This window comes from Amia ocellicauda, chromosome 8, assembly GCF_036373705.1.
Source record: "Amia ocellicauda isolate fAmiCal2 chromosome 8, fAmiCal2.hap1, whole genome shotgun sequence".
In the NCBI taxonomy this organism is placed as follows: domain Eukaryota; kingdom Metazoa; phylum Chordata; class Actinopteri; order Amiiformes; family Amiidae; genus Amia; species Amia ocellicauda.
Genome location: NC_089857.1, coordinates 36,596,014 through 36,612,191, shown reverse-complemented (window position 1 = coordinate 36,612,191; position 16,178 = coordinate 36,596,014). Strand labels below are relative to the sequence as shown.

The following is a 16,178-nucleotide window of genomic DNA, read 5'->3' as shown; positions in this document are numbered from 1 at the left end:
AGTGCTCTGGCTGTGATGAGAAGCAGTGCTTTTTACCGCTCTTCTCTTCACTTGGTACTTAATGGTGTGTGAAGTTCAGTCATCTTGGAATGCTTCCTCTGATGGACAGTACCTGCTGCTTGTGTTAGACAGTACCTGCTGCTAGTAATTGCTTTTGCCAGGAAAGGGTACCTTGACATGATGTTATTTGATAGTTTAAAATGTCTGCATTTAAAACCTATGACTTCAGTTATGCACAGTATGTTAATACCTTAAAAAAATCCCTTTTCCTTATGCAAATAAATAAAATACTGAAAACATCACACGTATTATGTTTTCAGAAATGATATATTTGTTTAAATATGTGAGTTCTGTCAGCTATGTAGAGCTTCTTCTAGGCCAAGCTGGAGAACTCCAATATTACGTTCTCACTATTAAAAATGTAACCTTTTTTTGTAATCCTAGTTGAAAAAAGGTAACTGTATAGCACACTTGGAAGCAGGTTACAATCACACATAAATACTATTTATCCCTGCACTACTGCTGGCAAGCTTTTTCTTTAGTGATTAGTTCATTTGATTTCCTGTAACTATCCATACAAGCTTCTAACATGAACAGACAGCATTAACAAGAGCAACACATGCATTTTCCTCATCTCCCACAGATCTAGATAATGTCATTACTTTACTTGTCAGATTAGCAGTGTGAAGATATTCCATTTACAGACCATTTGCCCTTTTTGTTGAAAAAAGGTCACAGACCTGTCCCTTTCAATAAGTTACTGACCTATTTCATTTTGTCCTCATCAGTTTCAGTTACAGACTTTGCAGTTTGCAGTCTCTTCTCTTAAAGAAGCCCTTCTAACATATCTTACTCTGTAAAATATGCATACTTACAGATCATATTTAGATCATTTAGATAATTAACATCAAATGCTACAGATGAATCCAAAGATTAAGATGCTCAACAGATTAGCATGCATGGTAATTAATAACTAATTAATCCCATTAGTTTTACAGGATAGGAAAGTATAAAGAAAATCTTTCACCAGCTACATTATTATATATTATTCCTCATCAAATGATTTTCTTTATTAAGAGTACCCTTCCAACTATTCACCCAGTCATACTTATGGAATTGTAACATTTCTCACTACACTGTTTGTTAGAATTGGAAGAAAAAACTAAAATCAAAACACCATGTAGAATTGCATCCATTTTGAGTGGAGCAAATATAAATGTATTGGTACCAGTACAGCGCAAGACTACAATGTCACAGCATCAGTACATGGAAATTGATGGACTAGGCTCATTTTGGACGTGAGGTTGGCTGTTGTAAATTTTTGACTTCAAGTGTCTCCAGGAAAAGAAATGGAAAACAAAGTGTGTGGGACTGGTGAACGTCAGTGACATACAATGATACTTAAATCACCTATCCATCGTCCTTGCTATTGTCTGACCAACATTCAAAACGCATGGAATAATGCACAGACCACATTCGAAGTGGAGCATAATGTACTGGAGGCCAGAATGTAGATGTTATCAAGCAATGGTGATGTTTAGCAAGCTGGACATACAGCCTGCTGCCTTCACTAACACTTCAGAGAATAAGTGTATTATGGAGTGCTCCCTAAACTGTAACAACACAATTGCCTTGCATGTGTTTATTATCAGCAAAAATAAGTAACACATGTTCTGTCAGTTCATAATCTGCTTTAACTGAAAAACTCCCTCATCTGAGCAGATGTTACCTGCCATGGAGACATTCTGTTTGTTCATGCATTCACAGGCTCACTTTCAGCATGCTATACCTTGTACTAACTATCATGACAAAGAGGCTGATTTTTATGGATGAAATTTACAGCGTTGAGGAATCATGCAAGCTGATGACTACCAGATAACCATTTCTTGAAATTACAATTATAGCTACGTGGCTACCACTCTCCCATGTGATTTACTATGCTTCCAGTCTGAGAAAATCATCCCTGTAATCAGGTTACTTTTGAACCTGAAAAGATGCTTCTATCAGGGTGCTTGATAGCAAAAGCTGTAGCTGTTGCAGCACTAGTAGACCTATTTTCATGAACTGCAAAGTTTAGTTTCAATGCTCTGACATTCTTAAAGTGACCTTCATCTGTGAGTACTAAGGATAGGAGGACATCTAGCCTGCTTATATTTGAACAGCCCAGCGGTATCCAAAAGATGTATAACAAAGATGCTCTTTCAGATGTTCTCCCTTTGCTCGTCGTCATCCACATACCCTCCAGTGTTCACAGTGCTCCAGTCCAATCTGCTTATGACTTATCATGTAATATTCTAGTATTCACACCCTTCATTTGAAACACGTTATCCTTTAAAATCATTTCAATATTGTTAATTAATTTATACTTATTTACAGAGGGTATCTTTTTAAAAATTGTTGCACACCGACTAACAGTAGAGAAAAGTGTACAGATTGCATTTCACTGAACTCAATCAACATATATGTCAATGTCGTGGCGGTGAAAGGTTTAAGCGCACCCTGCTATAATTCAATCAACTGGACTATTTTTAACACAGATCTCTGTGTATATTTGGCAACAGGTAAGGGTTTCTTGTACTGTGTTGACTGGTGTAGTGTAAGGTCATGTGTAACACCAAAACAGCATTAACACCTCATCATCCATTCCATGAACTTCCTGTAATATGGGGTTATAGTTTTGAATATTTACATTTATAAACACACATATCCTATTCTGTTGGAAATACAATCCTGATTTTTCTTTCTCTTTTTAATATATTGTATTAGATCGTATAGCTTACCTTATCTCTATTACCAGTGAAGAGTTCACCTTCCAGCCTTCAACTGAATGCTGAAAAAATGCAGGCCCTCTTGGTCCATTGATTTTATCAGAATTATTGACCATCAGTCTGGATGGGCTGAGCTCACCATCACTAAAAAAAGATAACAAAACAGGAATTTAGTGGCTCATCATGAGCTGCAACTTTCCTCAGTTTACAAAACAACCACGATCCTTGTATGACAATACTGGCGTTTTTGGACAGCTGCTTCACTGTTGCTCCCTCAGTATGTGAACAACAGATATGAATGCACAGCTTGCCGATTCTGCTTAGGGTGGCCAAAAGGTTATCATGCAATCCTTCATACATACAGATGTGCTCTGAAATAATATAAGAATCCAAGTTTAGCTCTCCCTAACCAGATTTTTTTTTCTCATTATCTTTCCTGGAAATACATATCATTCTGTTGTATGACCTTGGCAGATTTGGAAATGGTCCACATAAAATGAATAATGTAGAAAATAAATAAATCAATAAATTGGTACGTAACATTACTTACAAGTTTGAAAAAGAAACAAAAAGTGATAGTAATAAACTATAATATTCCAGTCATAGCCAGTGGTCAATATGATTGCTGGGGTCTTCAACATCCGAACAAATCCAGCAGGAATTAGTGGTTTAATACTGTGTTTTAGTGCAGTTTCAAACATTTCAACATGCAAGTGGGAGTATGCCATCAGCAAAGAATTAAAATGAAAACTGAATCAATGTTTGAGTTTTTTCAGGTATTTTAGAGTACCAAGGCAGAAAACTGTCAGAGACATATAATTTTTAGAGATCTGCGCTAAGTGCCTTTCACAAATGTTCCCAAGGGTGTCTGGATTGGATGTTATACCATTGCTTTTGAAGACTAATACGCTAAACATCCTTTATCAGTTTATCAATCTGTCTTGTTATCCTGTACTTGTTATATAGCCTCACCACACACTAAGATGCTTTAAGCAACTTATTCCATTCCAACTCTTATTGTGCTGTTATACAGGGAAATTGCATGAGTTTATTAGTATTTCTGTGTGAAAATGGTAATGGATTTCACATTTTGCTTTCCAAACTCATGCATAAACAAGATTTACTGCATTCTTCCTTAAATCAGTTTATTTGTCCCCAAACTTTTCCTCTCCCATGGTTTCCCAACATTTCCTACAAATACCCCCCCCCCACACACACACGCACACACACACACACACACACATATATAGAAGTTGTAATTTATTTTTATTTATTTTTTATTTTTTTTGCTTTCTAAAAAGGACAGTCGAAGATGAGGTGCCAGCTGAGTAATTTGAAAATACTTATTTATACCAATTTCATATTTTTTGTTACAGTAAATCATTGTGTAATTCATTATGACTTCATCTATCTATACATAGCTCTATTTGTTAAAGGATATTCTTTGATTATCAAACAAAATGTCTGCAGCTGTAGGTCGCCAGTACGTGTCTGTGATTTATTCTGAGCTTCCTTTAGCCACTACAAAATAGAAGGCATAAGTCCTTGACCAATGATCTTGAGTTTAATTTATTGTATTCACTGACTGAATTCATGCAGATAGCTTCATGCACCTTTTATGCTTCGACTTCTTAATGAGATCTAAGTGTTTACATGTTGCTATAGTAATGTAGTGAAACATAGTGAAATCACAATCACAATCACAATCACACAGACTGAGGAGAGAAAAGGAGCAAGACCGAGGAGGAGGGCATCAGGGCTGGTGCCAGAAAACAGTTCAGGACAGCACTCGAGTGTTGTGTGCATTTTTTTTTATTTTTTTTTATCAACTTACTTTTGCACAGTAACTTGGAATAATGTGTTTGCTTCATATATGAGAGTTTCCATATTTTTTGTTTGAATACCAGCATTTAGGCAATCCAACGGGCCATTTTTGAGAAAAGCGATGAATAAGATATAAGGGGGGTTGATCCAGACTGACTTTGTTGCCTGTGTATATATATATATCTACATGAAGGCATCTTGTGGACAAGTCACATATACGATTTAGAGAGATAGTGTTGCAATTTGTCACATACAGTCACATTGTAACATGGACCAATCAGGAATCGCGATACATCTCTTCTGGTGTAAATCAAAATTGTGTCAGTGGATGATACCTACGAATCTTCAAAAATAAAGTAATACATTCCCCTGATCCTGTTTATGTGAAGAAGGTGAAGTTAATTTATCAAACAATGGAGGTCAATGGCATTCACATTGGTGACTGCATGACACAAAATCAACGGCCCTGGCAGCAGGTTTTCCTCAAGGACTTTTCTAAACTTTCATTTTCATTTCATTTCATTTTCCCTTCTATCCTGAGACATGCCCTTGTCCATCAATGAGAAACATCCCCATAACATGATGCTCTCACCACCATACTTCACAGTAGGGATGGTGTTGTTTGGGTGATGCGCCAAACATAACGCTTTGCATTTAGGCCAAAAGGTTCTATTTTAGTTTCGTCAGACCACAACACTAGCCACATGGCTACAGAATCTCCTTAGTGTATACTTCAAACAGGTTTCAAGGTGTACTCCCTTGAGTACCATACAGGACAGATTTGTGGAAAGCTTGGGACATTGTTGTCACTTGCACACTTTGGCCAGTCTTGGCCATAAAAGCCTGTAGCTCTTCTAAAGTTGCCATTGGACTCTTGGTAGCCTCTCTGATGAGTTTCCCTCTTGCTCGGCCATCTAGTTTCGAGGGGCAGTCTGATCTAGGGTGGGTCTTGGTTCACCTTCCACTTCTTAATAATCATCTTGACCATGCTCCAAGGGATATTCAAGGCCTTTGATATTTTTTTTTTATGCCCACCCTTGATCTGAGCCTTTCAAAAACACTCTGTCCCGGAGTAATTTTTGAAAGCTCCTTGGTGCTCACTGTTGAGTCTTTGAAAAGCACTACCTAGCAGAGGGAACATATAGGAACTACTTAATTTATCCTGAAATCATGTGAATCACTACAATTCTACACAGGTGGAGGCCACTTAACTTGGTGTGTGATTTTGAAGGTGATTGCTTACACCTGAGCTAATTTAGAATTGCAATTACAAGGAAGGTGGGCATTTATCCAACTAATCAACCTATTTCAGATTGTGTTTTGTTTTGTTTTGTTTTTTCAAATTTAAAGAATATTTGTTTCACTTGGAAGTTGTGGGGTATTATTCATTATAACTGTGAAAAGTACTTTTGGTAGATGTAGGGTGATGATATGTGACATTGTTCACAGTTTATTTTGAATCATTGTAAACATTTTTCAAGTTTTAATATTTGGATTAACTTTTTTTGTTGTTGTTGTTTGTAAATGCATTGAGCTAGAGCCCGTAAAACACGAAATGCATAAAACTGCTAGCTATGAACTGGGATTAGGTCGCCAGTACGCGTCTGTGATTTATGAACAATTTTTGAAGGAATTAAGACAATGAGAAATAATTATCAGATTAATATAAATAATTTAAATGTAAATTGATGTCATGCTTTTTTGATGAGTTAATACTTGCTTTTGAATAGAGAACATGAAGACAGAAAGATGGGCAAATGAATACTGTAGAGTTAATATTACAGAGTATCATCTAGTAAGGGTGCTATTATTAAATTACAAAAAATAAATAATCAATAAATTGATTAATTGGAAACAATTATCAAATTTGAATCAATTATTTATAAAATCGTCCAGCACACTACTAATTAGGCTAAATGTTCAATTTTTTAACTAATGATGACATATTAATATATTTAGTAATAAAGTGGAAAATATCTGAAAAATAATGAGAATAGTGTTTTAAAATGTATCACTGCAAAAAAATCTTTATTTTTCTTGTTTGATTTTGACACTTTTTGTTTCTTTCTCGAATAATTCTGTTTGATAGTAAACTACAATCTCTCACTTCTCTCTTTTTATCAACCACATTTCTGAAACTCCTCAGTATAGCACACTGTATACCACACTATATTACCAATATAATAATATAAAAATGTATGTATTGACCTGGATTTTCATATGTTGGTTTCTGTCGAGTGCAAAAACTTTAACTTCCCACCACACCCTTGAATGCTTTCTTTCTATAACAGTTTTCACCTAAATAATATTAGTTTTTTACTGACAAACTTAAAAAAAATGTAATTAATATTACATTTCATTGTAAATATCATAAAATGTATTACACAAAGAATTCTATAGTTTTAAATTCCAACTTGAGGATCTCAACAGCTACAACTGCTGCTTGGTCTGTGTGTGGTAATGATGCCACCCTGGTCCACAGTCATTCACCATTCTTCAAAATGTCTGAACTATGATCATAGATATCTGAGATATAGATATTTGGAAAATCCATATACGGAAATGCAAAAATCATCTGTTCAGCTCCAAGCACCACACATCAGTTGAGGTGATGGACTTATTTTTTTACTTGGTATATCTTCATCAACATTAATCTGCAGATTTGTTACTAACATGCAACTCTGAACATGAATTTGATGTAAATATGAGTTACAAGTTTTCCACTTATCATTAAGTTCCTACTTTAGAGACACAGAACATAATGTTAAAAGATATTTATGCAACATCATGACATGAAGCCTTAAAATGTCAGAGAATGTAGGTACAAATCAACCAAAATATACTTCTGTTTTTCATTTAAAGAGGGACTTTCTTGGCCTTTCCAAGTAGAAGCTGTCCCTGCGGTTTTATTTCAAGACACAATTGTCCAAAAATTCCTTTACAAAAACAAACAGAAACAGTATAAAATGCTAAATACCTCTACGAGTATAAGTGCTTTCACCTCTACAATTACAATGGTACAAATTGAAACAAATGTCTTTTAAAAGCAGGTTCAGCATTCTGAATTACTGTACAACTTATAATATAAATATATATTTAAGCCATTTCCTTCCACTGAAATCAGGCAGACAGCATGCCTAAACTGCAGTAACTAAATGTATTCAGACATATATTGACAAATGTTTCTTGATCAATAACTTCCTGTCTTGGTTCTTTTATTATCATGCTCAGGGTAGGCTGCTTTCAGTTCATATAAAAACCCGTATAAATGTTTACTGTAGTATGTCATGGTAAGTCCACAGTAAAGTGTAGTAAAGCAGAGAGAAACTGGTAATGAATGCAGAAATATAGTAGTTCATAATACACACCATAGAACATTATGGCAAAGCAAATTAATTTCACTATAAAACTGGGAAAACCGTGGGAAATTACCAAATTACCATGCATACTTTTGTCATTTTTATTTCTTATTCCAACTAGCAGATAGGTCAAAGTTCTGCTCCCTGGTTTAGTCAACCTTAAATGAATTGAAAGCCACTCATGGTTTTGTATGAGTATTTCTTAAGACAAACAAGCAACTTAGACGTGTGTGCTTTGACAGCATCTAAACTCTCTTTTCCACATATGAAACAATTAAAAGGATTGGAAAGGATTCTGAATAAATCTGTTTATGAATGACTTCTGTAAGTTCTCGGGTACTTAAATAATACTTTCCCGTGTTTAATCATACATTTTATTATTACCCTGAAACAATTCAAAAGATCTGGCTGAGCACATTATTGCTTCAATTAAGCTGCCAATTAAGTCATTAAGAGCTCTAATGAAACACATACCAGAAGACACAGGGGTCCTCCATGATGCCAGTTGAAAACTCCTAGTCTCAGTCTTCATTGTGTTAGTCCTTAATACACCATAAATAAATTAATAAATCACTGCCTCTGCTTTAATGAAAAAACTATGCAAAATTGAATTAACGCTGTACTTCACACTTATTCATATCTTAAGAATGTATACATTGTGTACAGTACTGTGCAAAAGTTTTAGGCAGGTGTGAAAAAATGCTGTAAAGTAAGAATGCTTTCAAAAATAGACATGTTAATAGATTATATTTATCAATTAACTAAATGCATAGTGAGTGAACAGAAGAAAAATCTAAATGAAATCCATATTTGGTGTGACCACCCTTTGCCTTCAAAACAGCATCAATTATTCTAGGTACACTTGCACAAAGTCAGGGATTTTGTAGACATATAGTCAGGTGTATGATTAAAAAAGTATACCACATGAACGACTCATCATGCTTACTTCCCTTCACAATCGGAAGATGTCCAGCAGTGCCATCAGCTCAGAATTGGCAGAAAACAGTGGGACCCTGGTACACCCATCTACTGTCCTGAGAAGTCTGGTCAGAAGTGTCCTTCATGGAAGACTTGTTGCCATGTCGGAGGCATGGCATTTTGGCCACAAGACCAGGCAACTCAACTATGCATGAAAACACAGGAACTGGGGTGCAGAAAAATGGCAGCAGGTGCTCTGGGCTGATGAGTCAAAATTTGAAATATTTGGCTGTAGCAGAAGGCAGTTTGTTTGCCGAAGGGCTGGAGAGCGGTACACGAATGAGTGTCTCCTCAATGCTGAGAAGTATAGGCAGATTCTTATCCATCATGCAATACCATCAGGGAGGCATCTGATTGGCCCCAAATTTATTGTGCAGCATGACAACGACCCCAAACATACAGCGAACAACATTAAGAACTATCTTCAGCGTAATGAAGAACAAGGAGTCCTGGAAGTGATGGTATGCCCTCCACAGAGCCCTGATCTCAACATCGAGTCTGTCTGGGATTACATGAAGAGAGAGAAGCAACTGAGGCTGCCTAAATCCACAGAACAACTGTGGTTAGTGCTCCAAGATGTTTGGGCCAACCTACCTGCCGAGTTCCTTCAAAAACTGTGTGCAAGTGAACCTAGAAGAATTGATGCTGTTTTGAAGGCAAAGGGTGGTGATGTAGATTTTTCTGTTCACTCACTTTGCATTTTGTTAATGATAAATATAATCTATGAACCTGTCTATTTTTAAAACCATTCTTACTCTACAGCATTTCTTCACACCTGCCTAAAACTTTTGCACAGTACTGTATTTATTTTCTATTTTTAAGAAAACAAAACAATCTTCAATAACCTCAATGTAAGTTAAATATAACATTCAATTTTATTTTAGTTTTGGATACCAAAGAAACGCATACACCTGGTTTTCTCCTGACACTCATGTCCATGTGAAATTACAATAGCATTACCAAAACATAAAACAAAGTTTAAAATGCTTTGCTCATACTTGTGCATATGAGGTGTTTTCCTGTTCTGTCAAGCACCATTGCTGCTCCCTAATGTGAAAGGAAACCACAGGTCTCGCTCAGCCCTCACTCGAGACTTCGCTGTCTGCATTTTGCAGCTTTTGACCACATAGCTCCCCCATCAGCACAAAGAGAAGCATCACCCAAAACCCAGCAATATACGTCTGTCTTTGTAGAATAAATACTTCTAAATACAAACATAAAGCTCAACCACTAATGCTCAGATCAAGATTTCCACAGTGGCTTTTGCTATCATACATTTAACCTGTTCTTTTGAATGTCAAGACAACACCATTTCGAGCTGTTTCCAGGTATACCGAAAATGAAACCTTTGTTCTTTGTAATTGGTACAGACTAAAAGTACACACCTCACAATTACATTTTAAATATCTTTACCTGTGTATTGCAAGTTAGCTTTGAACATCATCTCTCATGGCCTAAACCCTGATTCATGCAGGTTCCTGCTACAGCAACGGACATACTTTCTGTGGTCATAATCTAATCTAATCATTTTCATGTCTGCAACAATTTCAAAATCCACCGTTTTTGAGCCAAAACGTTACTAATGCACACATATATCAACAGACTTTGGGTTAATTCGTGAACAAGCAGACAGTCATGTGTCACAGGCACTGTACCTTATAGCCGTTTTCACTTTTAGTATTTACAGATTTAAAAAGCGCTTTGGGTTATAATCTCATGAGAGGTAATGATGGCACATTGACCTCGGTTAAGTATATCAACAGCACCTTGCCAGCTCTTTTATATGTCTGTCTGCTCACATTACCTTCCCTGTCCGAAACCCCCGAGCTTTTCATCGTGAAAGGCAGTGGGACAAACCCTGGACTGGGAGACTAGAAAGGCAGTGGGACAAACCCTGGACTGGGAGACTAGAAAGGCAGTGGGACAAACCCTGGACTGGGAGACTAGAAAGGCAGTTAGACAAACCCTGGACTGGGAGACTAGAAAGGCAGTGGGACAAACCCTGGACTGGGAGACTAGAAAGGCAGTGGGACAAACCCTGGACTGGGAGACTAGAAAGGCAGTTAGACAAACCCTGGATTGGGAGACTAGAAAGGCAGTGGGACAAACCCTGGACTGGGAGACTAGAAAGGCAGTGGGACAAACCCTGGACTGGGAGACTAGAAAGGCAGTGGGACAAACCCTGGACTGGGAGACTAGAAAGGCAGCCGGCACCTTTCTTCACAAAGACCAACATGTTTTCTAAGGCGTGGAAAAAATATCTGTGCAGAAATGTGAAACCTACACAAGGAAGATGGTCCTCACCCAAAAGCACAATTTCAGACCAGACAGGGCATGCTGAAGCAACGCAATTGTGAATACCTTACATATCTAGTTGCCCGAAATGAACTTTGTCAGTATAAAAAGTAAACAGAGGAAAACAGACTTGGTGTCTAACCGCCTAGAAAATGGGTCTTCAACCATTCAGAGGCTGCATTTATGAAGCCGGATAAGTAACACGTTAGTCTTATTGTTTTCATTTTTAGTTATTTGTACATGTTATTTTTCATTGTCGTGTGTGCATACAGGCCTACAATACTTTCATTTATTTAAAAGTGCTTGACTTTGAAGAGGAAAAAAAACAAACAAACAAACAGATGTCACCTTTCCTAAAACAAAATACAAAAATGCATGACAACACTATTGAGCTGTCAAACATTGAAACCGCACCACTGCTTGTCATTTAGGGAATCACTAAAGAAATAAAAAGCCGTAAAGAACTATATACTCGCTCGTTTTCCACCACGGTGCTAAAACTGAAAGGCGACTAACCATCGGTGTGTCAATTGTGATGCAAATACAGAGCTAACAAAGGATAATATAACAGCATCCCTCGACAGGGGATTGCCTTGCACAATAAGCTGGACCTAAACAAAAAATAAAAATAAAAAGCCTTTCATTCATCATAATCGCATATTCTTACACCTTTGCTGTTTAGAAGTATAGATGTAGTTGGTCAAAAAATATTTCCTGGGAAAAAAATCTAACTATTTCCCCATTTATACCTACTTTACACACACACACACACACACACACACACACACACATCCTACAGGCAAGACAACTATATAAAAAAATACGAATAAAGTCAGACTGTATGTGTGTGGGAGGGAATTAAGAAAATAAATACAGCGCTGTGCACAGTTCATTGTTTTATTATCCCCATAAAAGAATCAATGTAACATTACCCGATGAGTTGGGTTTCCTGGTGTTCCTCAGTTCTTGCGATTTCTTTTGTCTTATAGAAGATCAGTAGGATGCTTATCGTGCAAATAGTCCACCATTTCCGTGCAGGACGCATTTCTTGGACAATATTCAATTAAATCCTCGTTTTGCTCGCTTTTTCCTTAATTGCAAATGGAAATAATTAGCCCGATCCCCCGCTCCGGCTCTGGAGTCACTCCTCGCTGTTCCACGCATTACCAAGTCACTCAGCAGCACGTTCACTTCGGACTCGCAGTGGAACCCCGCTCGGTGATTGCGATGCGTCTCCTCCAATCATAGCGCAGATGTGGCACTTATGGAAATGTGGGTGGTGCCGCGGCCAATGGCAAGCGAACGGGGCGTGGCTTTGTTTGAAGTTTTGTCTGCGCTCAGCCGCCTGAGACCGCACGCTGCCACTGCCTGTCCTTTGTATGGCATCAGATATCAACTTGTAAGCTGGCAGGACCGAAAAATAAATCAATCCACTGAAATGATTTGTAGTGACAGATATATTTATTTTTGTTAAGAGAGAGAGAGAGATTGATTGATAGATGTTTGCATCAGTATTGTTTGTCATTTAAATGTCTTACTGGTTTCAGTTTTATTAAGCATATAAGAGGAAATTAGTGAGACTAGTGTTTTTTTGCAAGGACGAGACTTTGAAACCTCAAAAACAGTTTCCTAAGTACTTTGCGTGACAGTATGTCCTATATTTCACACACGTACTTAAAAACAAGTGTTGTTTCCTGTCTCTGGATTATCTTGTGTGAAGCACAATACACACGGTCACGCAATGAAGCCTAATTGTGTGTGTGTGTGTAACAGACCATTTCCACAATTCCTTTGTGAAACATATTTGGATACGTATGGCTGTCTCTTAAATGCTTGAGTTGTTCTAAACTGAATTTAGTTTGTCTTAATAACAAGTGAATGTAAAGTTAGATTAGGCTAAACTGGTTAAGCAAAAAAGCTATTTTACCAGTGCTCTTCTCATTTAAACTGATGTTAGGGTAGACAGAATGAAAACAAATACAGAGTGTAGTTAATTGGATTATATTATTATTATTATTATTATTATTATTATTATTATTATTATTATTATTTTATATTATTATTTATTTCTTTGCAGAAGCTTTTGTCCTTGGGCGACTTACAAAATATTAGAGCATTATTGGTTCACATTTTAAACATTGCCTAAATATAAACCTATCTGAGCATCTAGCGAAAGTGTCTTATGCAAGAACAAGAGGCTACCAAATTACTCTTCTTATGCTATGGCAAAGTATTGATATGTTGCAGCTACTTAAAAAATACTCGTTTTATTTGTGAAAGCCAGCTTTGAAAAAACAAAACTGAAATTAAATAGTGTTATTATGCCGAGACTGAGCCATGTACTTACAAAGCCTCCAAATTGATTATGTATGCAAATACAGTAGCACATAAGTAAATTAATTTTGTCAATGACATCCGACATACACAACCATATCAGTGCACAGCAGTATACTCTGTCTGACCCTGAGTCCAGCTACCAAAAGTCCAAGCAATTATAGCCAGACAAGGAAGCGGTGACAGCCTGGCATGTGACAAACACAGAGCCGGGTAAGAAGCGGGACTCCTGGCTCGAGGAAGTGAAAGAGCTGCTTCCAACAATAACATGTATATTTCAGTGAGTTTATTAATATAAAATGGTTATAAATACTTGATAATAAACACAAATGTAGAAAGAAAGAAAAAAACAGTGCGCTGCTCTGATGAGACAGCCTCCCAAAATAAAACAATACCCACTGGGATGGGGATGAGACAAGAGAAAACTCTCAAGAGCCACCCATGACTAATTTCTGCGTCTTTGTCAACTCCTTACACAGAAGTTGCCCAAATAAAGCAGCCATATGTGCTGCCAGAGTATAGCATAACATCATCATCTACACATTATATCTACAACATCAACAGCTTCGTCTGCGTTCTGTTCCAAATTTCACTAGCTACTGTAGTCTGGGAAGGATTGTTCCTCTTTCTGGGGAGGCCCATGTTGGCAGTTTTGCATAGGCGAGAGATTGCAGCTGCCATCACCCACAAACATCTGGCCATTGGTAAACCAATTCAGAGCCCCTTTCATGTAGTTTTCATTTAACTTTTCATTAACTCTCTATTTGTGCTTGAAACCCTAATCCAAGAAAACTCTAGGCAGTTTAAGATTCAAATGGCCAGGCTCTAACCTATGCTTCAGGTGGAGGTGTGTATTAGTTGTGTAGTTCACAAGCCCCTTTAAAATGTTTTTTAAAATATGAATAAATGGATCTGGTGGTTCAAAGAGAAAGATGTCAGTTGTAGAACATCAACTCTCACACGGTATTATTGTCTGTGAAATGGGAAGTCAAGCTCTTGAAATGGCCTCAGGAAGCAGATGCAGTGTCAATGATATCAGTGTGCTAAAATAATCTTTTGGCCATGTCTGAGGTATAGCCACAGCTGTTTTCACTGCTGAGGTGCCCCTGTCAGAGAACAGATGTGTTGACTATATCATCGTGTCACCCTATTAACTGCCACAGATAAAAATAAATACAGTGTGAAAAATACAGTGTTAAAAATCTTCTTCTGTATCTGCTCTCCTCCTTGATGAACTGGCAAAACAAAGTAAACAAAGGAGTAACACTATCTGGACAAATTCATTTTGTGTAGAAATGCCTGAACTCAGGACTTCAACTGATTCTAACAGCATAAAATATTATTTTCCTAATTTAATTCTCCAGTTTAATTTCTTTGTGACCAGTGGGGGAGTCAAAAGGCAATTAGAATCAAAATGTATACACCCCAATAGCCAACAACTATATATATATATATATATATATATATATATATATATATATATATATATATATATATATATATATATCATCAGCTTTTTAAAACTGAATATATATTAAAATAAAGTGGTAAAATGTTTTATAGTCTGTAACTTATAAAGCCATACTACTAATTGGGAAAGCATGTCGCCTTATTCTGGGGATACATTCCATAGTGGAAATCTCCTAACTACTGTTGAAGCTCTATAATAAGCCTGCTCGTGTGAGAGTCTGGTTCAGTTGCAATTTCAGTACAGTATAATAACGGGAGTATATTAGATGGTACAATTCAGTGAAGAAACAAAGAGAAGAGTAAGCATAATGGTAGTAAATGAGGCACCTGGGTATTTGAAGAGATCACAATATGTCTTTGAAGACTAAAGGCCTCTTTACTTTCTGGCAGTCGAACACTGGAATTACTGTTACTATATTTCTAGTTCATTATTTTTTTTCACTCTTTTCAATTGGCTAATGATAATAAATTATAATTAATAATTACTAAATACCTAATTTACTTATGTGACACTCTAGCATGCACATACCTTGCAGGCATTTTGGACATCAGAAATTACTTTACCTTTACATTGCCAGTAATAACAGAATATATTATAAAGCAATTTAAATAAGGCCATCTAACCCTGTTCTTCAGGCAGGACTCTCCCAGTTTTCAAGGAAAGGCAACTAACGATGTCGGATAAATATATTACCAATTACCAATAGTACTTTATACAACTTTAACAGTTATGTAGTACTGTTGGTATTGTAGTTGTTTTATTTATGTATTGTTGTTATTGCCATATATAGCATTCACTCCAAATGCAGTAAAATCAATATTATCCATGAGAAAATGTGCATTACTGCAATTTTTTAATGTTATGTGAGACTTGAAACTGCTGCATAGCATAAATAAATAAATAAACAAATCCTGATTGTTTGCAAAGCTGTTCAATTTAATTTATTGTGCACTGAAACAACAGATTCAGCAATAACAATACTAGTTTTCCACACACGCAAACACTATATTTGAATAGTCTGCTTTTTAATTGAAGCCATTACAATGCTTATAACACTACATAAACAAATCAAACCTATTCAAATCATATCATGTCTTTTAAAAATACCTTTAAATGTAATTAAAGTTTGAAATTCTAAATAGTATAACT

The 16,178-nt window shown here is 36.5% G+C and overlaps 1 protein-coding gene across 1 annotated transcript in view; it reads right to left on the bottom strand.

Moving 5' to 3' along the window:
• The window catches only part of st8sia4 (ST8 alpha-N-acetyl-neuraminide alpha-2,8-sialyltransferase 4), a 31,656-nt gene extending 19,226 nt beyond the window's left edge, over window positions 1-12,430 (bottom strand). The window contains exons 1-2 of the mRNA XM_066711270.1: window positions 12,157-12,430; window positions 2,781-2,912 (exon numbers count right to left, since the gene is read on the bottom strand). Coding sequence (XP_066567367.1) covers window positions 2,781-2,912; window positions 12,157-12,269 — 245 coding nt within the window. The 5' untranslated portion in view covers window positions 12,270-12,430. The remainder of the gene's footprint in view (window positions 1-2,780; window positions 2,913-12,156) is intronic.
• Between the last annotated feature and the right edge of the window lie 3,748 nt (window positions 12,431-16,178).